This window comes from Phoenix dactylifera, unplaced genomic scaffold (assembly GCF_009389715.1).
Source record: "Phoenix dactylifera cultivar Barhee BC4 unplaced genomic scaffold, palm_55x_up_171113_PBpolish2nd_filt_p 000409F, whole genome shotgun sequence".
NCBI lineage: Eukaryota > Viridiplantae > Streptophyta > Magnoliopsida > Arecales > Arecaceae > Phoenix > Phoenix dactylifera.
Window position 1 is genome coordinate 22445 of NW_024067850.1, and position 27440 is coordinate 49884.

The window sequence follows — 27440 nt, forward strand, 5'->3', positions numbered from 1 at the left end:
TATTAATATTTTATTAATATAATATTTTTAGAAACTATTTTTTGGAAAAAAATATAAAGGCACACGATCATACTTGCAAAAGTTAAATTTTACAATTCTTTTCTTTCCGATGCTTTTTTTGTTCCTGCTTTTTTTATACACAATGAGATATTATAGTTTGGTTTAGATAAATCACTGAATTCTAACAACACATCTTGGCAACATCAAATATAACGGAATATTAAATATATATTTGATACCACCATATCCATAATAAATTCTCAAATGTGCATTAAGCATTAATATCACCAAAGTATGTTACATTCCAAGTCATCATTTCTAGCACAAGAGAGAAATAGAGAGATGGATGGAGAGGGAGAGAGTGGGTGATGGAGGAAGATGAGAAAGAGGAGAAAAAGAAGATAAAGAGAAGGTTTTGGAAGGAAAGAACGAGAGATTGACTGGGTGATGGAAGAGAGAGATGAAGATGAGAGGGCTTTGTCCATCTCTATCATGGATTGTTGTTAATACCATTAGACTCTCTGGGATAAAATGAAGAACGAAGCCAAAAAGTTCTCTTCTTAAACAAAAATCAAAATGATCAATAAATAAATGGAGAAAAGAAATAATATCTTGATCACATAGCAAGAGAAAAAGCCAAAGCTGATTAGGATTCTTTGTTTGTTAGGATTCCTGCAGATTTCTTTCTTCGTACATTAAGATATAAAGAGACACTTACCGTAATTATATGATTTTATCATGGGTATTTTGGTCTAATTTTTTTTAATATATAAATCTAAAACAACTTTCCGACTCGTGCTAAAAATATTTTTCGAAGAATCTCTTTTTTGGAGTTTCTTCCAAGTAGACGCTTTTAACTTTCTGGCAATGCTACAATAGATTTCTGATTTTTTTTTACCAAACATCATTATACCATCAAAAAGTACTTTTAGAGGGTCACAAAGTACTTTCTAGCCTACCAAAAGCTCTACTAAATGGGGCTTGGTGTCAACCAAATGGTATTTTAATTTATTCCTTGCATCGTGATTGTGATATTTATCTTATATACTTAAAAGTTTAGGATTTGAATGGGTTTCACCCTCCTCCCTTTTCCTATAAGCATTAAATGTAAAAGGTTTCTTGTAGATAATATTTTTTGGTGACGGCAGATTTGGAAGAATCTTTTGCGATCCTCTCTTTCTTATTCGAGGATATGATATATGAGTTTTGCAAATATATTTTAACAATCTCATTTATTGATCTAGCCATCAAGTTCAAACCTCAAAGACTTTGTGGATAAGGTTGGCGACTTAAAGAATGCCTGGTGGATGGCATGCGGATGAGGGGAGCAACTATCATTCCCCATCCACATTAGTTGACTCCAATTACATCCTGCTCTATCAGAACTACACAAGCTCCGCAACTCTCTCAGTTAATAGAATTACATGCAATCTCTCTGAAAAATCAAACAAAAAGCAACGAAATTCTTTATATCTGTTACCCTGTTTGAACTTAGCAAGGAATCATGCTTATAAAACAGTTAGGATGAGGAAGCCAGATCGGTACCTCTAAGGCTGAAACTATGCATATTGAATAGCTGATAGACAACATATAAAATAAAAAAAAAAAAAAAAATTCTTCCAGAAAAACATAGATTAAGAACTATCGCCCATAAAAGAAGAAAGGCGAAGAAGTACATGGGGAGGAGACTAATACAGTATTTATTCACTCATTTACATCATTACCTTCAGCTATTTGAAGAGAATTAGTACTAATTACCGAGTCAGAAATCTGGACCTCAATAGCGCCTATAGATCATAAGGCGATACATACTGTTGAAGCATCAAGTCAGCAGGGAGATTAGAAGAAGAGCCCAAAGAGCTTATTTGTGATTTCGCATCATAAAGATTATTAGACCACCAATTCGTACTCTCTCGTTCACCATCCATTTCCTTAAGACAGTCCAATTCATTGGCCCCACGGTCCTCCTGCCCGCCATAAAGCAAGTCATGAAGCTCGGCCTCCACCGCATTGAGTTTTGAATTGGAGTACTGCTCACTGATGAGAACTGCGGTAGTCGTAGTTGAAGAAAGACCGTTTAATGTAGTTCCATCAAAACTTTCCATAATGTCTCCGTTCATGGAATCGAGCAGAACGGGTTCCTTTGGAGACATAGTCGAAGGTGGTGGCTTGACTACTGTTTCATTGGAGATATTGCTGGATTGGCTTTGTAAGATCCTCTCCCCAGGAGGAAGGAGATTAGGCCATGGCAAAGGGTTATTGTGGAAGGCGAAGGGGTGGTGGAGGCCTTGGAGTTGCAAGTGGAGCTGCAACCTTTCCAGGGCCGACGTGCTGAGGGACTGCAAACCCTTGTTGTGGTCTATGTCATTGGATGGTTCTTTGGAATCGGTGGAGGAGAGGTGGCAAGAATGAGGTCGCTCTCTCCGTCGTCCTCCGAGGAGCTTCTTCTTCAGTTTTGTGTGCCAGTAGTTCTTGATGTCATTATCTGTTCTCCCTGGCAATTGGGCTGCTATTATAGACCACCTGATACATTTAAGCACAGTAGTACTTAGCTTATGACGAGCACATTGAGAGAGAGAGAGAGAGAGAGCACCTGCTCCCAATGCTTATGTAGAGGCTGCAGATGATGTGGTCTTCTTCTTCTGAGAAGCCACCATGTTTGATGTTAGGCCTTAGATAGTTCAGCCATCTAAGTCTGCAGCTCTTCCCGCACCTGTTCAGACCTGCAATTCTCATTGAGGGATGAGAGTATGGATTAACCATAAATAGATAGACTCAAGTTTTCTCACATTTCCCCTCTGATTATAGGAATATATTGAATTAATAAGTAAGAGACCTCTCTTACTCTCCTCTCTCTCTCTAATTAATTATTTTGGATGGTGTATGTGTTTGGGCCTTAATTGTCCTGCATATGCGGGAGGAGAAGGTAGTGATGGTTTGAGGACTAACCAATCTTACGAGGAAGAGCAATCCAATTGCCACCAGTTCCATGCTCCTCAATGTAAGCCTTGAGCTTTTCATCTTCTTCAGGTGACCACGGACCCTTCTTCACATTGGCCTTGTCACAGCAGGGAGCCCTACCCATCTCTCTCTGTGTCTCTATATGACGGCCCAATGTCAATTCAGAGAATTAGGTCAAGGTTCGAAAGAAGTGAGAAGATTTGTCCAAGCTTTATAGGCACAGACCCATGAACAAAGGAAAGGGGAAGAGAAAGATAGAGGGAGAGGGATGGATATGATTTGATTCGATGCAGGAGATAGGACAAAACTGTTTGTTCGACGCATTTTCAGTATGTTTTGGGGCGATGGGAAAACTAAACTGAACATTGACTTGGAGGTTCCGGCCTTGACGTAAAGAAGGGTTCAGCAGCTTTTTTACAGCAACAGTAGACGAGGAAAACCACGGAGATGCCTCCAAACCAAAAGCTATCGTACTATAAAACAATATCATATATAGAATTAACTACAGAAAGTAAACAGGACTCGATTTCAAGTAGGCAAGAAAAGGGAGGAGGGTGTGACCGTAGCTTTTTCTCGTTGTCCTCGCCTCGCTGGTGGAATCTCGTGAGACGTTCATCATCACGGCCCAATCTTCCCCTCATAAAATATGGAGAGCCGGCGGAAATGACCGCAAATGATATGTCCATAGGGGAAGAGAATGGAAATAGGTACATGCCATGCATAAAGTATAATCATCTCATTTTTGTATTCCATTTATATAACTTACTATTATTTGGTACATGACATGCATGTCTAGTTAAAATAATAGAGCATTCCATCATTACTTGTAATACCATCGATGGATGGCAATAATACCACCAATCAAGAGATAGTGAATAGATATATTTTCTTTTCATTTATCTCACTCAATTTATCAATGAAAAGTAACATAATTTAGTTACCCCTATTTTGTTTTTCTTTAAAAAAGGTAGTATTATATTCTCAGCTTTAACATGTGGCAATTACAATATTATGAAGATAAGACCAGCTACCTTGAGGAACTTAATAAAATTGAAAAAAGATTGAAACTTTTATAATGGCAAATTTTAGAAAACACTACATAAAGGCTTATGAAACCGGGAAAAAAAGGGTAATATCTGTGTATTATAAAGAAAATGGCATAGGGGTGGTTGGCATGTTGATCTTAAGCTGGCACAAATTTCTTCTTTCCTCTCGACATAAATAAAAGTATATATTATAATCCATTGTTTTGAAGAAAGCAGAGATCTCTGCCTATATTTTTTTTGTCCCGTGCTCACTAGGAACAGAAAATTCTCCCACAAAAACCTCTTCATTAGTTGGCAACCCAATTAGCTATTTGGTTAGCTTCTTTTCTTTCCTTTTTTTTTCCGTAGAAATTTGGTTAGCTTCTTTATGCTCATGCTCGTGTACATATGCGAGAAAGCTATGGAATTGGCATGAAATGTAGCAAACAACTGATACTCCACTAGTGTAAAATATTACTCATAGACACTTCTTCTATGCCCCAAAATACATACTTGTTGCATATATTCATTTGTGTATGACAAGATTCAAGCGGAATTATAATTAATTTCATGGACTGCAACATATTATTCCGAGTCATGTTAAGTCAGGACCAGCATATTTGGATTATGCCCAATTATGACTCAATCAAAGATTTGGAGTGTTTAATGACCTGCATCCAACTCCACAAAGTCCACAATCCAAATCTCCTAAAGCCTTCCATTCATCTGATCTACTGAAATATTTTAAAAGAGACATTGCCCATGTCGGATCAGGTTCTGGTCGAATCCAGGTCTACCATGTTTTATTTACAGAGATAAATTCAAAGAAAAGCCCGTGGGGTCAAGGTTGTTTCCAAGTGCATGATAAGAAGTCCATGGGCAGGTAGAGCGTCAGAAAGTAGTTACGAGGCCGCAAGAGTTGAGAAGGGAGCAGTGGCGTCAGCCATTCGACCTCGTGGAATTTCTCAACGAAGTTGTTGGGTTGGTAACTGATGATACTTTAACAAGGACATGACCCTTTCTTCCGCAAAAGTACGAATGTAGCCTTAACCACTCACGAACAGAAGAAAGGGTCATGTCCTTGTTAATATTATTACCTTTTTATCTATTCACCTATTTCAACTGGTTTATTGTCATGCACAGCCACTCATGTATATCAAGAATCTTATCAGACTTAGAGATTTTGTAAGACATGATCGCAAGCAGGAGCGTAGAGATGCATGCTTCACTATGTCGCTGGACTGCTACACATACATACATATATATATATATATATATATGTACATACATATATATATATATATATATATATGTTTGAGAAAAAGATTTAGGAGGGTTGGCCTTGGTGTAGAGCATATGCTGGAGTGTCACACAGGTGCTCGGGTCAAAAAAAACATTCATCTTATGATAGTTGTATCAGGTTTGCTGAGTCGATGGTTGATGCTATGCTTGTTGTTGGCTTCCCGTCTTTTAAACAGCTTTTCTGCGGGGGCATAACTAAGCTGTCTTTTCAAAAACACTCTCTTGTATACTTTTTTTTTTCTTTTTATTCTTTGGTGAGAAAACTAGCTTATCTACATTGTCGTATTCTTGTCTAGTAAAATTCATAACACTGTTAGGCTCCCCAAAATTTATCAGAAAACTATAGCTGCTTGGATTCATGTGTTGGCCAGTCATCGCATGTCAGCTTGGGTCTCTGATGGTTGCTGGGACACATACATAACTTGCACAAGAAAGAGACCAGAATATCCCGTTGGTGGCATCGCTGTATATCTGTAGATGATAACATGGCTACATCTCTCTCATACCAATTTAGAGCACACAATTTAAGTTATATGAAAAAAAAAGAGACTAGTTAAGCAAAATATGTTTTCATTAGCTTTTTGTTCAAAATTATGAAATATATAACAGAAAATATTGAATTGAAGCAATAAATACTAATATAGCAACCTCGGTCACAATTCTAGCGGCTCTCTCTTTCTCTATACATACATACATACATATATACATATGTACATATCTTTTTTTTTTTTGATGCAAGTGCAATTCTAGAGATTATCTGCAAGGAAGGAAGAAAGAAAATGTACTGGCCATTTAACTTGGTCCTTTTGAGGGAGAGGCTATTTTACTTGGTCATTATATGGTGCATTAAGAAATGGAAATGGGTAATTAAGATTATCACTAATATATTAAAAACCATACCACTCATATGGTCTCCCATAGGTATATTCATAATAATTTGACCTTAGGGAGGCCTGCCGACTTTGAAGAGTGACTAAATTCCTTTAGTCATGATGCTTTATGTTGATTTTTTGATGAATTGATACCGTCGTAGCTGCGCCTTAAATCCTTGTGTACGGAACTTTGGCTGCGATACTTAGGATTGGAAGTAATTAATTCGAATCCTCTGCACAATGCCATTTGCCAAAAATTGACTCATGTTGGCACCATTAAGCCATATTAAAGGAAGGAGAGGGGAAAAAAAAAAAAAAAAGCCTTGTCCGATCAATTATTCTAACTACTGCTAACTTGGGTTTGTTTAATCATTCTTGCCGTTTACCTTATCTACAACATCAATGATTTGAAAAAGCTCCCTCATAAAACTATGGCTTTCTAATCCAACACGCTTCTTTGTTTTCAGCAATGTACGGCCTCTATAGAACCTTCCTTCCCTTAAATAATATATGTGTTTTGTTTCTCATTTCATGTGCTATTTAATTAGTACCCAACTAGCACATCAAATTAGGTGCACATATCTAAAGATTAAAGGAATCGCAGTGGACAAACCTTACAATTCGCAAAAGAACAAAGCTTCTGTTAGCTAGGGCCTATACTTCCAAACTTTACATTTTTATATTTGTCTGACAAGCAAGTTCTTGAGGCATAGAGATGACCTTTTCCATTGTGAGGGTTGGTGATCGATTACCAAAGTCCATGAATCAATTTCTAAACATATGCTTGGTTCATCGAAAGCAGAAGCATGCCACCAAAAAAATTTGCAGTCATAGCACTTTGAAGTAAACATGAAGTGTTAAATATTTCTGCTGTGTTCAGCAATTTTATGTCAAACTTATCGATACTCATCGATGCAATGTCATGCTAATCAATCATGAAGTTCTTAGTTTTTGAACAGGACAGCCATGAAAACAAGAATCCAAAAATTTGCCGTTGCCATCACCCATAGTAAAGGTATATGCAGATCCTGAGACAAGGTAACCAATTTCTCAGCTATTCTTCTATTTTTATGTTAGAAAACAAGTTAGATATAAAAGTAGGCTGAATGTGGATGGAAGAAGAATGATAAGTGACATTGATATTAATATGCTCATACCAATCAAACTGGGATTTGGGGAATAGGGATCACAGTATCTTCCAAGAAGAAAGTGGCTACTCTGACCTCCCTCTGCATGTTAGGGCATTGGAGTAGAGACACCTAAAACAATATCTATCTGTGCTTCCTGAGGGTTCAGGCCTTGGGAAATGCCTCAATAAATCTAATAGCTTGGTCCACCTTTTGGATGAAATGTGGCTGACTAGTCCCCCTAACGAACCATAATTTGTCAAGTTAGGGTTTTGCTAGTGGTCTTGTTGGTCCTCTTGATATATGCTTGTCGCCATTAGCACTGAAAAAGACTAGTTCAGAAACAGGACACACTTTATTAGTTGACTAAAGACACAGCTTATCAAAATGCTAAGAAGCATCCATTGGCTATGTCTTTTTCTCCTACTTCTCCTACTTTATAGAACCACTAAAGCTTGCTAATTGGATGTACAAATGATGTGGAAGTTTGCTTTTTGGATACTGTTGAGGGAGACCTCGCAGCTGTATGGCCAGAAACAGAGACGATGTTTGGAATGCTTTTATTGAGGGCTGAGGCAGTGTGGTCGTGAGGCAACAAGCTACTAACAAAAATTCCATACATTGGCTGTGTAACGTAAATTTCTTACACGAATCATGCAAGATGGCTAATTGGTCATCGAAGCGTTTAGTAAGACTTAAGTACTCTGGCCATAAGAGATATTTTGTTGGTGGCCATATTTAGAATTCCATGAGCATGTAAGATGATTTTTTTGACATAAATCAGATGTAGATGGTGAGTCATTTCGGCCTTTAGCATGACCAAGGAAAAGGTTGAAGACTTGGAGAAATGGATCTGAGCCTGTGCACAAGCTTTCTTCTTTATTGCCACCATGAAAGCTAGATGAGAGGAACTACATGGCACTAAAAGTGAACCTATCTATGTTTAGTAATGGAAGGTTTTGTATGTCCATAGACATGAGGGAAAGATCCACTTCGGCAGACTCATTTCTGGTAGGCCTTTTAGTCTTACAATTTAATACTTTTCAGGAGTGCAGTGACATCAAATTCATGGAAAGCTAGATGATGAGATCAAGTTAAACAGCTCTGTGATGCGTCTTGGATTAACTATCATGATTCATCTGTTGCTATTACTGGATCCTGCACTTCAATATTCCTTTGATATTGACAAATTAGCCGGTAACAAGCATTAGAATTTGCGGTTCTCGAAGAATTGCACTGAAACTTTCTTTTTGCAGAATAAATATATGCAGCCAGGGGCGACTCTCCTACAGCCATCGGTTGGATCCAAGGGCGGGCTAGGGAGGTGGGTACTCATCCCTTGCCTCGTGACATCTGGAGTCTAGAGAGAGAGAGAGAGAGAGCACTTTATCTGCAGCGAGGCATATCTAACGGGAGATGAATGAGGTTGCGAATTGGGTAGCCTGCTTTGTAGCTGATCATTTCAGTGGGATGCTATAAACTGATGTGATGCTTGCTTGCTAATCAAAGAAATTTGGTAAATAAACTATCTTTGTAAACTACCAATTGAATAAATGAATTTTACTAGTATCTCTTGCTTTGTGATATTGTCCAGAGAGAGATATTGAACATGTATTACTATCCAGTAGCAACATGGTGGCTTTTCCTTTGCTTCATAAACTATTCTTAAGAGGATCAGCCACAGATACACGTAGATTTGATATTTGGTAAGTGAATGAAAAGATCAGCTACATGCTTTTGCCGATGATAATACCTTTAATATTTTGATTAATTATCATATGCTTGCACAGAATGCTCTATCTCACACCCGCCACGATAATCCAACCATACAAGGAGAAGGGTTGTATCTTTTGCATAAAAGAAGGATTATCTTTCCTTCGCACAAACCTGTCATTGAATCATGCAATAACCGCTTGGACATCTGTGCAAGCAGATAGATGGAGGTGTTCGAAGTGCTTTGAGATCTATGTGAGACGCGATCCAACAGTCGACGTCGCGGAAGAAGATGTATCGTTCTTTCATATGAAAGATACAACCCATAATCCCCAGAGAAGGGGAGTTCTTTCAATCTTTCTTGCTTCCATTTTATTTAAAAGAGAAATAAATGTTTTTAAGCATGATATCAATTATTATAATTTTATACCAATACAGGCATATTTTCGTCAATTTTTTGTTACATAGTTTATTAAGTCAATAAAATAGAGTAATTATCCTGTAACGCTCATGGAAGGAGGCAAAGCTTTAGCTCCTACACACGTACTACCACTGCCTGTTGTCATACAGTATTCTGATCCGAGCCTTGTCCAGAAACAAGCTGGGCTAGATTTGGGCCTAAAGCCCATACTGTGGCCTTTCTCATGGCTTCAATCAACGACCATGGCCCAGGAAAGCCTCACATCCACGACTTGGCAATTAGGGTTGCTGGTGAGGCAGTGGCTGCTCTTTCTACCACGCACGAGTCCTAAGCAGGACTTTAATAGATGTTGTCGGATTACCGCTCATGATTTAGTGAAGGATAAAGGAAGAGAGAAGAGAGGAGAGAAGAGAGAACGAGAGAAGAGACAAAGAAGAAGAAAGAGAAGAGAGAGAGAGAGAGATCTGATTGGATTGTTTGATAGCCGGTAACCAATATATAGCTGATAATATTATAACCATCAGTTATGTCTAAAAGGGAATTCTATATATCAAAATTTATTCATCGAGTCTGCATATGTTATGTCAACTCATTGCCAGCATCATCATTATAGATCTATATAAAAATCATAAAATTTAAAATTTTTTTACATGTATACCCTTCAAAATATACTAAATTGTATGAATATTCTAGTAAAATTGCTATATGTATATATACCATTATACAATACTTATTTTGCATATATATATATATATATATATATATATCATTCTTTATATATATATATACACACACACATACTCATACCATCTAATACCGTTAAAAAAATAAATAATTTAAATTTGAAATGACTAAAATACTCTTACAGATAGATGTGCAAAAAGAAAATTTTATAAGGATACACATGCAAATAGCAACTTTACAAGAATATTCATATAATTACCCATATTTAGGAGGGTATATACTTTTAAAAAAATAATAAAAATGGTCAAAATCTAGTAAAAATAATACAGTTGTTTTTAATAAAAAAAGACGATAAAAAAATAATATTATCATGTCATATAATCTCATGTTAATACCAACTCTTATAGAATAAATCATATTTGCTTTTACAAAATTCTCGCCTAAAAAACAAACAACTCAACATTTAAAAATCAGTAAAAATATTTTACTAATTTAAGTATCTATAATTAATTTAAATTGGATATGCTTTAATAAAAAATATATAGATATTATAGATTCAATAATGATAATTATATAAAAATCAAATAGAGAATAGCATTACCAAAATAATTACCTAATATTTTAACTTGACCGAGCCAAGATTTTAAAAAAAATGATAATTTATTTCGATCTTTTTTTGACTTGTTGATCCAAGTGAATCATAAAAGACTTTGCAAGTTCCAGCTGAGTTTTGATATTTTTCTAATAGATTTTTTGAATATATAATATTCTAAATATGAGAAATTATATGAATACTCAAGTAAAGTTGCTATTTGCTTATATACCCTTACAACTTATTTTTGCATATCTACCCATAGGGATATTTCGGTCATTTTAGTTTTAAGCTGTTTAGTTTTTACCAATGTTAGATGGTATGGATATATATAAAATGAAGATATATATGCAATTAGGAATTTACGGGGGTATGTATGCAATTTCGTATATTTAAAAGGATATATATGCAAAAAAGAAAACTTTAAAATTTATGGATTGTGAATTAAAATCTTCACTAGTCTAGATGTAGATAGTTGAGGCAAAATTTTTCAATCATAATCATCCTTGATGACATGATAGTTGTGGTTAATAGGTTCCTTGTGATATATGAGAGCCCATCTACCATGTAGAATTTACCCATCCATGGATCACGAAAGGCAATGATTGGAAGAAGGGGTGTCTAAACAGGAGAGGATATTGGCTCATTAACGATTGTTTTATGTGGAATTCGGAGAGCAAGTTTTTTTTTTTTTTTTTTTTTAATTTCTTTCTTTTGACAAAAGAAAGACGAGATGCCAACAGCAAAATGATAAAAAGTATATGTTATTGAGTCATGCCCGGTCAATATCTGATATCATGTATGATGGTTCGGATTCGGGTCATTTCTGATCCATCTGAACCCGAATCCGAACCTGACCCTTTTTACGCCGGTGTCGGTTAACCAAGGCTCCTGATCGCTCCTTTCATTTTATCTCGCTTATTTTTATTCCTTTCTTCACCCTGAAACGAGGAAGGCGGAGTGCGTAAACCCATTCGTTCTTGTACTCCCGACGTCAGAAGAAGGAGAAACCCTAGCTCAGCGGCGGTCATGGGGCAGGGCACGCCCGGCGGGATGAACAAGCAAGGCCTCCCCGGCGACAGGAAGCACGACGGCGACAAGAAGGACAAGAAGTTCGAGCCGGCGGCGCCGCCGTCCCGCGTCGGCCGGAAGCAGCGGAAGCAGAAGGGCCCCGAGGCCGCCGCCCGCCTCCCCACCGTGACCCCAGTCACGAAGTGCCGCCTCCGCCTCCTCAAGCTCGAGCGCATCAAGGACTACCTCCTCATGGAGGAGGAGTTCGTCACCAACCAGGAGCGCCTACGCCCCCACGAGGACAAGAACGAAGAGGACCGCTCCAAGGTCGACGACCTCCGCGGATCCCCCATGAGTGTTGGCAACCTCGAGGAGCTCATCGATGAGAACCACGCCATCGTCTCTTCCTCGGTCGGGCCCGAGTACTACGTCAGCATCCTCTCCTTCGTCGATAAGGACCAGCTGGAGCCGGGATGCGCGATACTCATGCACAATAAGGTGTGAAATTTTCGATGGCGATCAGTTTATTCTCTGATTGTCGATCTAGGGTTTGGGAATTTGTTTGGGAATTTGGGAAGAACTATTTTTGTTGATCGATTTCAATTTTATTTCGATTTAGGGTGGCTGTAGTGTCTAATTGCTGATCTAGGATTTCGGATCTAGATATATGTTTTGGGAAGAAAATGGTGGATCGGTGAGGTTTTTTTTTTTTTTATCTGACTGATATGCAAGCGGTATAGGTAATTGGCTCGGTTTATTGGAATCTAGGGTGGTTTGGGTCTTCGAGATGCATCTGGTTTCATCTATGTGAAGATATGAGATAGCTCGGTACGAGGAAAACTAATTTCTGCCACTCTTAGAGAGGATATAGTTTGGTTGATATGTTTTCGATTTTCCTTGTGTCTTTGTGTCTTTAGTTTTGTGTTAAATATTATGGTTCTTCATCACTGGATTTGGAAGGACAAAGCTTTGATGTTGTAAATTGGTGCACTTTCTAGGCGGCCTCGTTCACCGGGCCGCCCTTTTTTAAGTTAAACCTGGAGATTGAGGTTTTCTTTTTTGATTCTAGATAAAGTAGAATTTTGGACGAGAATCTAATTGTTGATTTATGTGCAAATCATTAATCATTTGGGTGGTAGTGTGGTGCATCCATTTTCTTTCATACTTCCCTCTCAGAAACTTCTGACATCTAAGTACTGCTCAAGTAGCAGCATGTATGTATGTATGTATGTATGTATGTATGCACGTACATACGTTTGTACATTTAGAAATGCCTTGCTAGGGGTTGGTCATGAATGTGGAGATGCTAACTAGGAAGTGATAGGAGAAAAATGGGGGAAAAATCATGGTGGTCACATATTTTGGAGAATCATTGCTTTAAAAAATTGGGAATGCCTACACCTAATAAGATGATGACATCATATCCATGGTGGTCACATGTTTTGGAGAATAACTGCTTTTAAAGATACAGATTGCCTGCATGTAGTAAGATGATGGGATCATATCATTTTAGATGAAGTTGAAGAACTCTGATTCCAGTTAAACACCTCATTCATGCATCCTTGTACGTGTATTATCTGTGCTACTGGGTTGTCACATTAGTGCCATCCTTTTTGGTAGCTTGCCCTGCTATCCAACATCCCCATGACTTCTGATGCATAGTTTATGTTTCGAAAATATCAGGTACCTATGGTTTGTCTTGCTTTGGCAGCTAATGTCAGAAGTAATTGAACATGCACATGCCATCCATTTATTTCTTTTTGTGTAGAATTTGATCCTTTGATTGTTTGATATTTCTTTTTGCAGGTTCTCTCTGTTGTTGGGCTTCTACAAGATGAAGTTGATCCTATGGTTTCCGTAATGAAAGTTGAAAAGGCCCCTTTGGAGTCTTATGCTGATATTGGTGGTTTAGATGCCCAAATTCAAGAAATCAAGGAGGCAGTTGAACTTCCTCTAACCCATCCTGAGCTGTATGAAGACATTGGAATTAAGCCTCCCAAGGGAGTTATACTATATGGGGAGCCAGGAACGGGGAAAACTTTACTTGCCAAGGTCAAGATTTCGTGTGCATTTTCTTTTTCATAATTCTTAATTTAGGGGGTCCATTTAATGGCCTTGATTGCGTGGATTCATTAGCGACCCTCCCGCGCCCCCTCCCCCCCCCCCCCCCTCCCGCCCCCTCCACCCTCCGCCAAAACTTGCAGCATGTGTTTGCATGCATATGGTGCTCACCGAATCTGAGATATTGGCTAGAAGACTTTACACTTTTATCCCTCTTGAAGCACAAGATCATTTATTATGAGGGATGATGCCGGGCTGACAAATGTTTTTGACTAATATTGGGGTACTTGAGGATGAGCCTTGGTGCGACGGTAAAGTTGCTCCATTATGACATGAAGGTCATGAGTTTGAAACATAGAAACAGCCTCCCTGTTCATGGGGGTAAGGTTGTGTTCATTTGACCCTCCTCAAACCCTACAATATTGAAGCCTTGTGTAAACCACCTTCTCGTGGGTATTTGAAGTTTTAAAGAAATTGCAAAATTATCTTTTTTTGCTATGCCTTTGCTAAATAACTGCTTACAAAGGTACACATTGTCAAATGCTTTGGCTAAAGTTCATTTGATGAAAGCCTTTTTGGTACATGAACTATAATGACCTCTTTCAAAGAATCTGCACAGTTATGTACGGCTGTGCAGATTGAATGTTTACAAACTGTCAAAGTTATTTTTCTCCTGCTTTTGTAATCGAATGTTTCTGCATTCTGCACTGCCTAGTATATCTGTCATAAACTACGTTTTGGGCACTATTTTTTCAGGCCGTCGCTAATTCAACATCGGCTACTTTCTTGCGTGTTGTTGGAAGTGAGTTGATTCAGAAGTACTTGGGTGATGGTCCAAAACTAGTAAGAGAACTCTTTAGAGTGGCAGATGATCTTTCTCCTTCAATAGTCTTCATAGATGAAATTGATGCAATCGGTACTAAGAGGTATTTAAATCAAATTACTGTTACAGTTGCTTTTACAATTATATCTATTATGCTATTGAGCCATCATTACTGGGTTTTTCTGTAGATATGATGCTCATTCAGGAGGAGAGCGTGAAATACAAAGAACTATGTTAGAATTGCTGAACCAGTTAGATGGTTTCGACTCAAGAGGAGATGTCAAGGTTATTCTTGCAACAAACCGAATTGAAAGTCTTGATCCGGCCTTACTTCGGCCTGGCCGAATTGATAGGAAGATTGAATTCCCTCTGCCTGATATTAAAACAAGACGACGCATTTTTCAGGTAAAATTCATGCTTGGTCAGATAAATTAGGGATTTTGCTAAGTGATCATATTAAAGCATATTTAATTACTACCATATAGATCCTTCCATATTCTGTGCCATAGACTTGTGTCACGTTGTTAATCAGTTGCTTCTGCAAGTCTGCTCCACTGCTGCATTTGTGTGTACCTGTTGAATTCAGATTGTTTACTTTATGTAGATACATACGGCCAGAATGACGTTGGCAGATGATGTCAATCTGGAAGAATTTGTTATGACAAAGGATGAGTTTTCTGGAGCTGATATCAAGGCAATCTGTACTGAAGCTGGCTTGCTTGCTTTAAGAGAGCGCAGAATGAAGGTAAGATTTCTATTATCAATTGCCTTTCTTTTTTTGATAAATAATGTTCATGGGTTCTGACTGCTTAAATTATCACGTAATATGGCATACACTGACTCACAAACGCAAATACAAACACTGAGACATACACTAATACAAACATATAACAATGTCTCGATCACAATCTACATGTTCTGTAAGATGTTGTATAGTTAAGCAAGGAAATATTGATTGAAATCATTGATGCGACTATTAATATGAACTGTGGTATTAACAGTTTATAAGATCAGTTTTTGTTGTGGACTCTAACAGAGCAAATTCTCCTCAATAATGGTAATATTTTATAAGATCCACCTTATTCTAGCTCATTAATGGGCCACTCAAAACTATATACTCAACTTGGTAGTTGATATTGAAGAAATTTAGCCCAATAATTTTGAGAGCTTGTTATGGCAGCTAGAAAAGTTCAATATGTTGGTGGAGGAATTCCTTCATAAATGCAAGTGTGCTTAATTTGGAAGTAAAAAAGAGCTCCATTTGTTTAGAGCTAGGAAGCGGCCAGTCTTGGGTTGGTTTGCCCCAAGTGTGGCCTGGCTTGAGTTACTTGAGGGCGGTGCTGCCAACTTCAACACTAGGCATCGAGTGTAATAGCCCAATCCAGATTATTCGAGGATGTTTCAGGCTTGTTCAGGCCTAAATTGAAATCCAAAGATCAAACCTAAACCTAGCATAATTTGAAAGGATATGGCAGGCCCTATCTTAAGCACATTCAAAGTAGAGATGACGTAAAGGAAGAGGGGGGACCTCACAGTCCTCAATTTTGTTTCTTTTGCTTGTTGTAACCTGCACCTCCACATGCCTCCAAATATCAGATGGCCATGATACTGGCTGAATCTCCCATACTAGCTTCTCTCAATCAATCCATTTCAAGGGAGGCGGGCAATGATGGTTTTGGAGCATGTACAGAAGATGGGATGTGGACAGTGTGGGTTGTAGCCTTGTAGAAGTTTTGAAGCCACATGAAGAATAGGATCTCATTGGAACTGGTACAACATCCAATAGACAAAAATTGAATACATTAAGAGAAGGAATGAGAAGAGAAAAAGAAGGAAAAAGAAAGGTCTGCATTCAACATCTTCACTCTAATAAGGCCTGTTTAGCAATGCCAAGACTGCATTACATAGACTCGAGACCTCTAATTATAGCAATAACAAAACCCTAACCCAACACTAAAATGTCCAAACTATCCTTTAAGTTATTGGATACTAATCATGTCTGTAGTACGTACAGTACCTTGTGTGGTACTGCAACAGTATGATGCCTCGACAAACCCCCAAATAAGGCTTCAGATATTTTAATCTCAGCCCTTTATTCAATGAAACCCATCTCCCTAAATCACTAAGCAATACAATAAAGATAAAATCTAAATCTACTAGCTTACCCAATGATCTGCAGTCCTCCGATGCATGTAGGAGCAATCTTGGCTGGATTTGTCGAGCAAGAATCTCTGGATAGATCCTTGGTTGCAAGCAGGTTATGGGCCTCAGCAAACTGCGGAGAAGAGAAGAGGTGATGTGGGGAAGAGAGAGAAGGGGGGAGGGGGATGTTAATATGGGTGGTTGGAAGGGATGGGGATAAAGGTGGAGACCAAGGAGAATGAAGGTGCTTTTTCTTTAGTAGGTTCTTTTTATTGTTATACTATTGATTGGAGGAATTATTACAGATCCAACTTGTACACATCACCTGTAGTACAAATAAACTAAATTTGAATGATTTGCTGTAACAAAACTTCGATCGATCACAGATGTAATGGGGCATTGTTTGCACTTCTTAGTGCATTTATGGGGCATTATTTTGAGAAAAGCGTCCAAGAATAGTGATAACAGCTGTGACTTCTTTGATTGAATGGACTGATGACATTATTCATTGTGATGAAGGGACAGATTATTGAAATCATTCATTCTGATGGAGGACCTAGCCCATGAGCATTGGTAGAATGAGTAGTTCATATTTGATCTTGAAATGATAGATATATGTGGATCATAATAGAACCATTAAAAGATAAATTGGCAGATCTTGCTGGAATTTGTTCTCTTTCATTAACAGCTAAAGACCATTTCCTCCTTGTCCAGTTCTTTAGGTTTGTTTAATTTGTAGAGAATTTAGCCATTCAATTTTCATCAAAAATATGCATGAATTGGTGATACATCTTGCTAGAGACTACAATATTTATTTGTGGTGAACTAATCTGGGAGTATTAGACGGTACTTTGTTTTTAATGACAATATCAATGAATATGAGAATGGGTGTTTGATGTTTTTTTTTTTTTTTATAGTACTTCCATCAGTTCCAATGGTCATTAAAAGTTAGTGTCTAAGAGTCTGGCTTTTCATTCATTTATTTGTTGGGAATTTAGTCGATTACAAATTTCATCAGTATTGTGTATAAATTAGTGATGCATTTAGTAAGGAGACTGCAGAATATGCTACTTGCTTTTGGCGAATTGAGTCCTCAATTATGTGATCGTGTTGTTTGTTTTACTTTGGAAATGGGTCCATAATGTTGGCTTCTATATTTCCCATCAGATTCAAGGGTGATTAAAATTTGGTAGTTAGTATCCAGTTTTCCACACTTGGTTAATTGATTGGTACCATAGGGCATTGCCTTTCTCATAAATATTCTGCACGAATTGGTGCGATGCGTTATGATGGAAGGCTGGATCAGAAGATGGGGATTGATTGCCTGATAAGGTTAATGAATATGATAATGCGTGTCTCATGGATGCCTTTCATATTTCCCATCAGGTGCAAGGATTGTCAAAATTTGGTAGTTGAGGGTGGGTATTGCAGGGATGCCTTATCATATTTCTCATCAGATGCAAGGATTGTCAAGCTTTGGTGGTTAAGGTGATTGTTGTGGGGTAGTCAAAAGTTATGCTATATATGGAATCTAATCGTTCTCTACATGAAAGAACAGAGTACTTGGTACTAACAGACTAATCAAGAAATAGCTGTCTATCATATTTAAAACCGTAGAGTAACAGTGCAAAAGACAAGTGAAATTCAAACTGGGTAAAAAGAAATCAGAATTAGTAGCTAAATCTTTTTTTTGTTATCATGATAAATTTATTATCACGGTAAGATCAAATAACTTGAAATCAAATTTATAAATTGAGTATTTTTTAACTAGTTCATTAGATACATCTTTTTTGCTCATTGTCCAGAAACAAATTAGGCCAATGGAACCAGATTGGTAGCAAATGATACTTTATAAAATCAAACTTCATACAGTACTTTAAAAAATTTATTAAAGAATTATCTCTTCAATTCTCATTGTCCCAATTAAGTTAGGATGGTGGAACCAGAAATTGGAGCAAGAAATGTTTCATCTAACAAAGGCTGGGTACTAATTTATTTAGCTGTGTGAAATGGATGTGTTCTGGGAAATCAACTTAAAGGTGACAAGTCTCTCACTGACTTTGTCCTTTCCTCCCTAGATTTTCTTTTCATGACATATAGGACATGTTTGGTTCGTGGGAAAAATTTTTCCTCACTGGAATGTTTTTTCTGAGAAGATGATTTCTGAGAATATGATGCCTTAAAAAAATGGTTTTAGCATGTTTGGTTGATCATGGAAAAGTAGCACTTTTCAGAGTGGCTTATATTTAGTTGAGCATCTACTTTTCTAGAAAAATTATATGAGATACCTATTATACTTTTAATAAAGGGAAAGACCTTACTCATGAATTTTGATGACTTAAGGGTACTTTTAGAAAAAAAAAAGGGACCCCAATTTCTAACCGGTGGGAAAGTAGCCTTTCCATGTTCTTCCTGGGTTTTTTTTTTCTCATGAAATATGGAAATTTTATTCCGATGTAAATGCTACTTTTTCATCTCTGTTCTTTGAAAACTTCAACTAAACAAGAGGCATTTTTTTGTTTTTCCGTTGACCACACTTTTCTCCTTTCTTTTTCTGCGAACCAAACAAGTCCATAATGTTTTCTAACTTTCATAAGTACTAGAATTATTTAGGTATAAAACATGATAATGCATCAGCTGTAGATTATTTTAATTTTGAGCCACTTTTTTAGGTTCAAATGATAGATGTAAACAAAATTTTTACAGTTCATAGGCTGTGAATTGTCTTCTCACATGTCTTGATGGATATGTAGACTCAGTACCCTTGGAGAAGTGTTCAAATAATCTTAGACTCAACTCAACTCAGCCTTAATCCCAAACTAGTTAGGGTGGGCTATGTGAATCCTTTCCTCCCTTCTACTCGGTTTAGGGTCACACTTTATGGATATCAAATCCTTTCTTGCTACTTCATCTCATGGATTTTTGGTTCACCTCTCTCTCTTTTCATTTCTTCTACATGTATTAAATTGCTCTTTTGTACTGGTGCATCCCTCGGCCTATGTTGTACATGTTCAAATCACCTAACTCATCCCTCTCTCGCTTTGTTCTAAATTAGTGATACCCCTATCTTTTACGAATAACATTTATTCCATTTTTTCTTATATTACAATAAATCCATCTCAACATTCTCATTTTGGTCATGCTTATCTTGTGTCCATGTTCTAACTATCCAACATTCTGTACCATGAAGCATTGCTAGTTGTCCTATGAAATTTTTCCTTCAACTTGGTAGTGATCTTACGATCCCATAATATCCTAGTCACACTTCTTTATTTCGTCCAACCTTTTTTGGTCTTATGGATAACGATCACTGAGTAAGTTAATGATCCGTTATTTTCATTCCATCTTCATCATTATCTTTAATTTTACTAACATTCCATGAATTCCATTTTGGTTCTTTGTAATCTAAACTCCTTGGATTTTTATGCACTCCATAATTCCAACTCACGATTAGTTCGGCTTAGTTTCATCATTAAGAGTATATCATCCCCAAGAAGGCATGCACCAAGAATTATGGTCTTGAATATGCCTTTAAGCTCATCCATAATTAGTAACAAAAAGTTGGGATTTAGAGAAAATTCTTGTAAATCTATTGTGACTGGGAAACTCATTAATATTACCACCATTAGTTTCACACTAGCAGCGCTCCGTCATATGTATCCTTAATCACATTAATATATCTAATAGAAACTCTTTTCTTTCCTAACACCTACCATAAGACATCTCTAGGGACTCTATCATTTGTTTTCTTTAGATCCATAAAAACCATATGAAGATATTCTTTTCTCTATACTTCTTGATTATTCTCAAAAGGAGAAAAATAACTTCCATAGTTGGCCTTTCTGGTATATAACTAGGTTGGTTTTTTGAAACTTTTTTATCACATCTCAATTTATGCTCAATCACCCTCTCTCGAAGTTTTATAGTATGGTTCATGTGTTTAATATCATGATAGTTAGAACAATTTTGATAATCACCTTTGTTTCTTGTAAATCGTACTATAGTGATCATTCATTTATCGGGCATTTTCGTGATCTTTAAAATTTTATTAAACAAAATAGTCAACCAAATTGCTTCCATGCCATTCAAACCTCAATTGGGATTCTATTAGGTCCAACCTCTTTTCCGATTTTCAACTTTATCATAGCCTTCCTTATCTTGGATACTTCAATTCTGCGTGTCTACTTAATGTTTCTGCCCTCAATGGAACTAGTAAGATATCCTAAATCATCTACATGACATTTATTGAATAGCTTATGAAATGACTTCTCCATCTTTTTCTCCTCAACAATTTTTTTTTTCATCTGCATCCATGATACATTTAACCTTAGTCAAGTCTCTTAGTTTTTTTCTCTCTCCGTTTTGTGATCTTATAAGATATCTTTCTTCTCATCCTAAGTTTCTAACTTGCGATATAACTCTTGATATGCCTTAGTATTCAAATAATCTTCAAGAGTTTAATTTTTGTTCCTCCTATATAGCTAGGGCCTAGGAATGTCATTCCATCATGTGGTTGTAACATGTATCATTTTTATTTCACTTGATTGGGCACTTTGTCAAGCTTGTTCATTTATTCATGGTTTTAACCAACCCACTTTGCTTTGAAGGATGATCCTTCCATGAAGTTGTCTTTCATGGCATGACCAATTAGAATAATTAGGAATCATTTGGATTGGAGGGACCTAGAATATCTATTTTGTCCATTGGTCATTATTTAACTGATTCTAACCTTCATTTCATTGAGAGCCAAGGTACAAATAATGGCTAAAAAATATCCTATTGGTTGTCATTTTAGTTTTGGGCCATTCCTGTTTCGTTAATCAGAGGGTTTAAAATACTTACTTATTGGCCTTCTTGTTCATAGCTTGGTGCACTTTATTTCTTGGATTTAATGAACCTAGTAACGATGGTTTTTTTATTGCTTGTCGTTTCAGGTAACTCATGCTGATTTCAAGAAGGCCAAGGAGAAGGTCATGTTTAAGAAGAAGGAAGGGGTGCCCGAGGGACTCTACATGTGAGAACGACGTTTTCTGCTGGATTCACAGGTCACACATCTTCTCTTTTTAATAAAAAAATGCTCTTCATCTATGAATTTATCATTGTTTCTCTCTCGCTTCATGTTTGCACATTCTTAGCCGCGGTATTGGCACATGGGTTACAAAAACCATTTTAGCTCCAGTGACTAGAACTGGTTGTACAAAAGAATATGCATTTGTCCATATGCAAAAATCCAAAAAATTGTACATAATTACGTCTTTGCTAATAATGTCTGAGTACTAATTAATTAGTAAATGGTGGAGGCAAGTGCTGTTAATTATGATCTTACCCCGGAAGTGAAGGTTTGTTCCTTTTTCCCCTTTTGATTGTATTAGTCCCATCATTTTTTTTCCTCTTTTATTTGTTAACATGTTTCCCTAGCATTGTGATTAGAGAGAAAAGGAAATCTTGATTGGATTCAACTCTCTTGATGCAAAGAAAGTTAGAAAGTGGATAAGGCTTGCGGGGCAAGGAAGAGTTTGGCAAAATAACCGAGGCTTGAGAACAGGAGATGATTGGATGGCCTCAAAATTTTTAGATGGATATGGTTTAAAGGGCAATAATCTTGTTATGAGAGTACATGATCTTGGCCAGGAAAGATTGGGGAGCGGTGATGAATGTTGCACATATGAGTTATGGATTTTAGAACTTCCGCAGCTGCAAGTAGCCAGTAGACGTACTGAATCCAATGTCTTGTGGTGCCTTGAGCACAAAGCAACAAAGTGTTGCTGGCACTGACGAAGACAGTTTTTGTTGGCTCAAGCCAGCTATGCTCTTTGTCGCCCTCAGAGAATGAAATCTTGATGGAATCTGAGGATAAGTTGTTGGAGTAGTCACTTGTCTATCATGATATTTGGTAACAAAGTATGCTATGTTTATCATGCGGCTGCCTCTCCACCCACTCCTTTTTTTTTAAACAAAAATATTGACAATTAGGTGAGATGTCGCACTTTTTTTTCCCGTATTTCCCGTAGTGACAAATTATTTCTTGGTTCAGGTAATTAATTACTGCTGAGACTTGAAGACCTCCCCCCTCCTCTTGTTTTTTTTCCCATGTCGACAATTCGTTTTTTTACCCCTAGTGACTGGAATTATTTCTTGGTTCAGGTAATTACTGCCGAGACTTTGAAGAAGACTTGGAGGGGCCATCTCTAAGGATGGTGTTATGAACTCGTATACGTATGTCATGCTTCCACCATTTCAGCTTGAAAGTCACTGTTATAGTTTGAGTTGCTTTATTTTTGTACTGGATAATACTGTGTGTGGGGTAACGGAATATTTATCGAAATCTTTGTTTGCATGCGGAGGATCTTTTTGAAATTGTGGCACGATTAAGTTGGAAAATAGCGCCAAAAACACCCTTAATAAGTCGCAAGGAGCGTGGCAAATTTTTAAGTTCTGTTTGCATCCCCCCTTAAAATGGTCTATTCCAGGCGAATATAATGCGTTTGCTCCTGTCTCTCCTGCCTGAAATCAATTTTGGCAGTTGATTTCCATGCCGAGCCTTTGGAGTTTGTATTTATGCAGTACTATATGGTCCCCGCCTTGTGGTCGCTGGTTAGGAGCAGGCAGAAAGGACGGGGCCCACGGTGGTTGAGTGGGGTCGTTATTAAGGATCTGTGTTGGAATAAAAAGCTCGCATGTGAATGACTTGGGGATTACTCTTCATCCGCAGGACATTGTACCCATGATCGATTGGTGGCCTTTGGCAATATGATGACACCCCTTGGAGGGAGGGAAAGGCTGTGGGGTCAGATGACAGCCTGATTAGATCTACCTGTTTGGACCTAAGATTTTTAGTAGATTCCCAAGCGTTGTTGTTTAAGTCCCTCAGCGCATCGACTCTACTTTTGGAAGTATGAGGAATTGTGTTCGTCTGATGTATCTTGCTCATAGTTATATTATAATGGACATCCCCGGCCTGTCCTTTTCACTGGCCCCTGCGAAGTGAGTTCCAGTTCGCATGGAGAACTGGAACTCTGAGCCCAGGACAGAGCCAACTTTGCTTCAACCTTCCGATCCAGGTATAATTGAATAAAGCAATGATTGCTAGGCTTCTCCCTGGGAGTCTCGGAATGATTCAGCCTACGGTGACAGAATCCGGGATAGGTATAGCGAGGGGCTCTTTTGAAACATTCCAGGGCGTAGGGTTTCGCCAGCCGATCTACCTCATTGGGCGGAGGAGTTCGCGGTTCACACGAGTCGACATTCCACGCTTTTCATTTTTTATTGCTCTTTGTCCTTTCGTGACTACCTTGTGGACTATCTCCTTCCACCTCCATTATTAACATTTTTTTTTGGAAAGAATGGCTGAACCTTCATATTTAAATATTCCATGCAGCAACTGTAGAGTTCTATTGAATCTACATGTACTGTCAGAAATGAGAGCCAGTGTTTCTAGGTAACGGAGTTCTCTCTTTTTTTTTCTCTCTCTTCCAAAAATAGAAGATTCTTCGGTCCGTTCTGTAGTCGACTTCCTAGATTTTTGGTCACATGCCACTCTTTGATTAGATATTTTAGAACTTAACCTCTAACAATTATTTTTCATTCTGAAATCAGTAGAAATTAGATTGTTTCTGTGGTAAAACATGGTGTGAGAAGTAGAGCGCATAACTCAATGCCTGCTTGTGTTTGAGTCGTCTTGTCCTACTTACTGATTTCCATTTTTTTTTGAGCCTTTTATGTTACTTAAATTACCTCTGCATTTCTGAAAACCTTGTTGGGTAAAATTGTTGTGTAAATTTTTTGTCCGGGATAAGATAGATAATAGTTTTAACCAAAATAAGTTGTATAAGTGCATTTCGAAGTTTTCTACCATGATAGTTTTTTTCATATTTGGCAGCAAAAGTGAGCTAAAATTTTATGGAATCTATCTTTTAACCATCCACTAACCTCCTTTATCTGAGAACGAAAATCGCAATTTGGCAGGATAAAATGGGACAAGAGAATTTATTCTAGTCTAATTTGCTTTTTTCTTCAAAATTAATCCGTTGAACATGGAATAAATACGTCTCAATATTTGCTGAAGCATTTAAAAAAAAAAGCGATACTTCATTCTCATTTCACCTTCAAGCTTCTTCTTTTTTTTCCCTGTCTGATGCTTTTCATTATTCTTATGCTTTCCATTATGCTGATGCGCGGCCCGCCGCCGCCCAGCATCTAATCGAAAGCTGGCTTCAATTCATGTACAAGTATAATATGAGAGGCAAATTCTCTCCGGGCAATTCAAGCGATCTTGAACTCTATAGGAACTTAGAAAACAGCAAACGAGGAGACTTATATCCACTTTTACAACATATACCATCAGGCTTGAGGTGCCATTAGCAGCGCCTGATCCACCCTTCCAAATTCCCAACATCTCTTAGTATATGTTTGAACTCTTAATATAAATCTAAAAAGAAAAACAAAGTGTGCTCAATTTCCTACCAACTTCAAGATCCCTATCTTCTTCCACAATCCCACCGTCATCTTCACATGCGCCGCCGCCAGTCCATCACCCACCACCAAATAGATAAGCTCACGGCTCACAGCTCACAAGCCTTTGCTTTACTTGTTCTCGTTTTAAAATTAAAGAACTCTCTCTTTCTCATCCACCGTAATTGTATAAGAAAATTAACAGCCACACAAGCATATATTATTTATTAAATAAAGAGTGGAAATGGAGGAGAAAGGGTACACAAACTTCTCCTTTTAGAAACTCCACTTCTATGAAACCTAGAAACCCTTTCTAAACCCCAAAAGCTCTTTTAGAGATCTAAGCGTAGAGAACTTGGGAGTAACAAGGCACCAGATCTGCAAACGCCGGCGGCCCCTTCACCACCCTCCACTCCACCCTCAGCCTCTCCTTTTCCCCCTCCCCCTCCACCGCCGCCACCGTCCCCACCCCGACCTCCAGCCCGCTCCCCACCACATAGATCTCCCCCTCCGCCCCGCTCACGGCGTACGGACGCTTCAGCTCCGGTGGGACCCCGCCCCCCTCTACCCTCCGCCACGCGTCGCTCCCGGCGTCGTACGCCTTCACCCGCCCGTCCCCGTAGTCGGTGACCACGAGGAGGCGGCCCCCGACGACGGCGCTCGCCCCCGTCCACCCCTCCCGCATCCCCTCGCTCATCTCCTCCCACGCGTCCCGATCCGCGTCGTAGACCCCCGCCTTCGGCGACGCGTAGAAGGGCCACCTCCACCCCTCCGTCACGTACATCCGCCGCCCCACCACCGCCGCGTCGTACCGCGCCATCCCACACGGCATCACCGCCGCCGGCGCCCACCGATCCGCCGCCGGGTCGTAGCACTCCACCGCCGAGATCCCTCCGTCGCCGCCTCCGGCCGCGATGATCCGGCCCCCGATCGCCCCCGCCGCGAAGAAGGACCGCGGGGTCGGCATCGGCGCCCCGGTGGACCACGAATTCGTGGCGGCGCGGTAGGCGACTAGGGTCCGGAGCGGGGTCTCGGTGTCCGACCGCATCCCGCCGAGGACGTAGATCTCGCCGCGGTGGGGGAGGGCGGCGCAGGCGAAGGCCGGGGGGCAGAGCGGCGCGGCGGCGCCGGCGGGGACGGGCATCCGGGGAAGGACGAACCAGCGGCGGGTCCGGGGGTCCAGGGCCTGCCACTGGAGCCGGAGGGAGATCGGATGGAAGGCGAAGACGAAGAGATAGGGAAGTGCGTGGGCGGCGGAGAGCTCCGACTTCGCACGGAGGAAAGCCGAGCTCGAGAGAGCCCGATTCCAGGCGGAGGACACCGATCGTGCGAGGGCCTGGTAGGGGAAGGGGAGGTGGAGGAGGCACTGCTCTGCCACCTCGTCCGGTAGCCTGGGGATCAGGGGCTCCATCTCTGCCGCTGCCGACTCCGTCGCCGCCGCCGCGGCGGAAGTCACCTCCTCCTCCTCCGTCGTAGTTATCGCGCTCGGCGTCATTGCGATCCGATCCGAAACCACTCTTCTTCTCAAACCTCGCTCGCGCTCTCTTCTCTTCCTCGGACGGGAAGGTCTGGGCTTGGTTTTATAGGGAGGCGGTGGGTCGCTGTGTCGGGGCGGAGCGGCGTGCCCCATGGGCCCCACCGAGCTCAAGCGCCACCCGGCGCATGATGGATCGTGGGCTATAGCGTGCGGGGCCCAGTGATCATTCCACCATTATTCTAATAATAAAAATATATGCCTTCGGTGTCCGTATACTCTGCGTGCCATTTTTAAATTACTAAAGTAATCAGTCCAGAAAAGAGAATTTAGGTAACGCTATATTATCTTTGCATCTAGGTGATTGAGGGATTAATATCATAATTACTTAGCAAATGAGGTGCAGGTCCCACCAGAAGTATTGGGCATTCTGTAGTAAAGTTCATGGTTGGTCTTTTATGCTGCTTGTAACCTAACATCACAAGTCCATTGGTGATAAACTGAGGGTGTGGGTGCAACGTGAGAATTAATGGGGAGGCATAGGTTGTTAAATGTTGACACAGATCAATTGAGATGGGCGCATCCCTTTAGACCATGTAGAAGAATAAGCGAGCACTATAGACATGCAAACATCTGCTTGGATGCAATAGCTAGGCTAGGCAATTGCCTTGTATAAAATAATAGATGTAGTTGATCAAAAATTGATGGATATGATGATGAAAAAGATAGACCTAGTGCCTGTCTTTCATATAGTTATATCATGCTGTAATTGTGAAAGGCA

At 39.2% G+C, this 27440-nt stretch overlaps 3 protein-coding genes across 3 annotated transcripts; 1 reads left to right on the forward strand and 2 right to left on the reverse strand.

Annotated features, from left to right (window-relative positions):
* Positions 1 to 1557: 1557 nt before the first annotated feature.
* On the reverse strand, positions 1558 to 3249 carry LOC103715951 (transcription factor MYB36). The gene is made up of 3 exons (XM_008803760.3): positions 2950 to 3249; positions 2594 to 2723; positions 1558 to 2523 (listed from the first exon to the last, which is right to left on the reverse strand). The coding sequence occupies exons 1-3, from the start codon at positions 3083 to 3085 to the stop codon at positions 1788 to 1790; spliced, it is 1002 nt and encodes a 333-aa protein (XP_008801982.1). The 5' UTR covers positions 3086 to 3249; the 3' UTR covers positions 1558 to 1787.
* An 8345-nt stretch (positions 3250 to 11594) lies between these two features.
* Positions 11595 to 23166, forward strand: LOC103714638 (26S proteasome regulatory subunit 4 homolog A-like). Its single transcript, XM_008801966.4, has 7 exons — positions 11595 to 12206; positions 13515 to 13760; positions 14526 to 14695; positions 14781 to 14997; positions 15197 to 15337; positions 21669 to 21779; positions 22879 to 23166. Exons 1-6 carry the CDS (start codon positions 11727 to 11729, stop codon positions 21750 to 21752), a joined length of 1338 nt encoding a protein of 445 aa, XP_008800188.1. The 5' UTR covers positions 11595 to 11726; the 3' UTR covers positions 21753 to 21779; positions 22879 to 23166.
* Positions 23167 to 24970: 1804 nt separating this feature from the next.
* Positions 24971 to 27092, reverse strand: LOC103715962 (F-box protein AFR-like). The gene has a single exon (XM_039118769.1). It carries the CDS (start codon positions 26813 to 26815, stop codon positions 25526 to 25528), a length of 1290 nt encoding a protein of 429 aa, XP_038974697.1. The 5' UTR covers positions 26816 to 27092; the 3' UTR covers positions 24971 to 25525.
* Positions 27093 to 27440: the final 348 nt, after the last annotated feature.

Coding starts and splice junctions, on each gene's coding strand:
- LOC103715951 (XM_008803760.3), bottom strand. CDS start 3,085: ATGGGTAGGGCTCCCTGCTGTGACAAGGCCAATGTGAAGAAGGGTCCG. Junction 2,724..2,949: donor TGCTCTTCCTCGTAAGATTG/GTTAGTCCTCAA, acceptor TGAGAATTGCAG/GTCTGAACAGGTGCGGGAAG. Junction 2,524..2,593: donor TACATAAGCATTGGGAGCAG/GTGCTCTCTCTC, acceptor TAAATGTATCAG/GTGGTCTATAATAGCAGCCC.
- LOC103714638 (XM_008801966.4), top strand. CDS start 11,727: ATGGGGCAGGGCACGCCCGGCGGGATGAACAAGCAAGGCCTCCCCGGC. Junction 13,761..14,525: donor GGAAAACTTTACTTGCCAAG/GTCAAGATTTCG, acceptor CTATTTTTTCAG/GCCGTCGCTAATTCAACATC. Junction 14,696..14,780: donor GATGCAATCGGTACTAAGAG/GTATTTAAATCA, acceptor GTTTTTCTGTAG/ATATGATGCTCATTCAGGAG.
- LOC103715962 (XM_039118769.1), bottom strand. CDS start 26,815: ATGGGGCACGCCGCTCCGCCCCGACACAGCGACCCACCGCCTCCCTAT.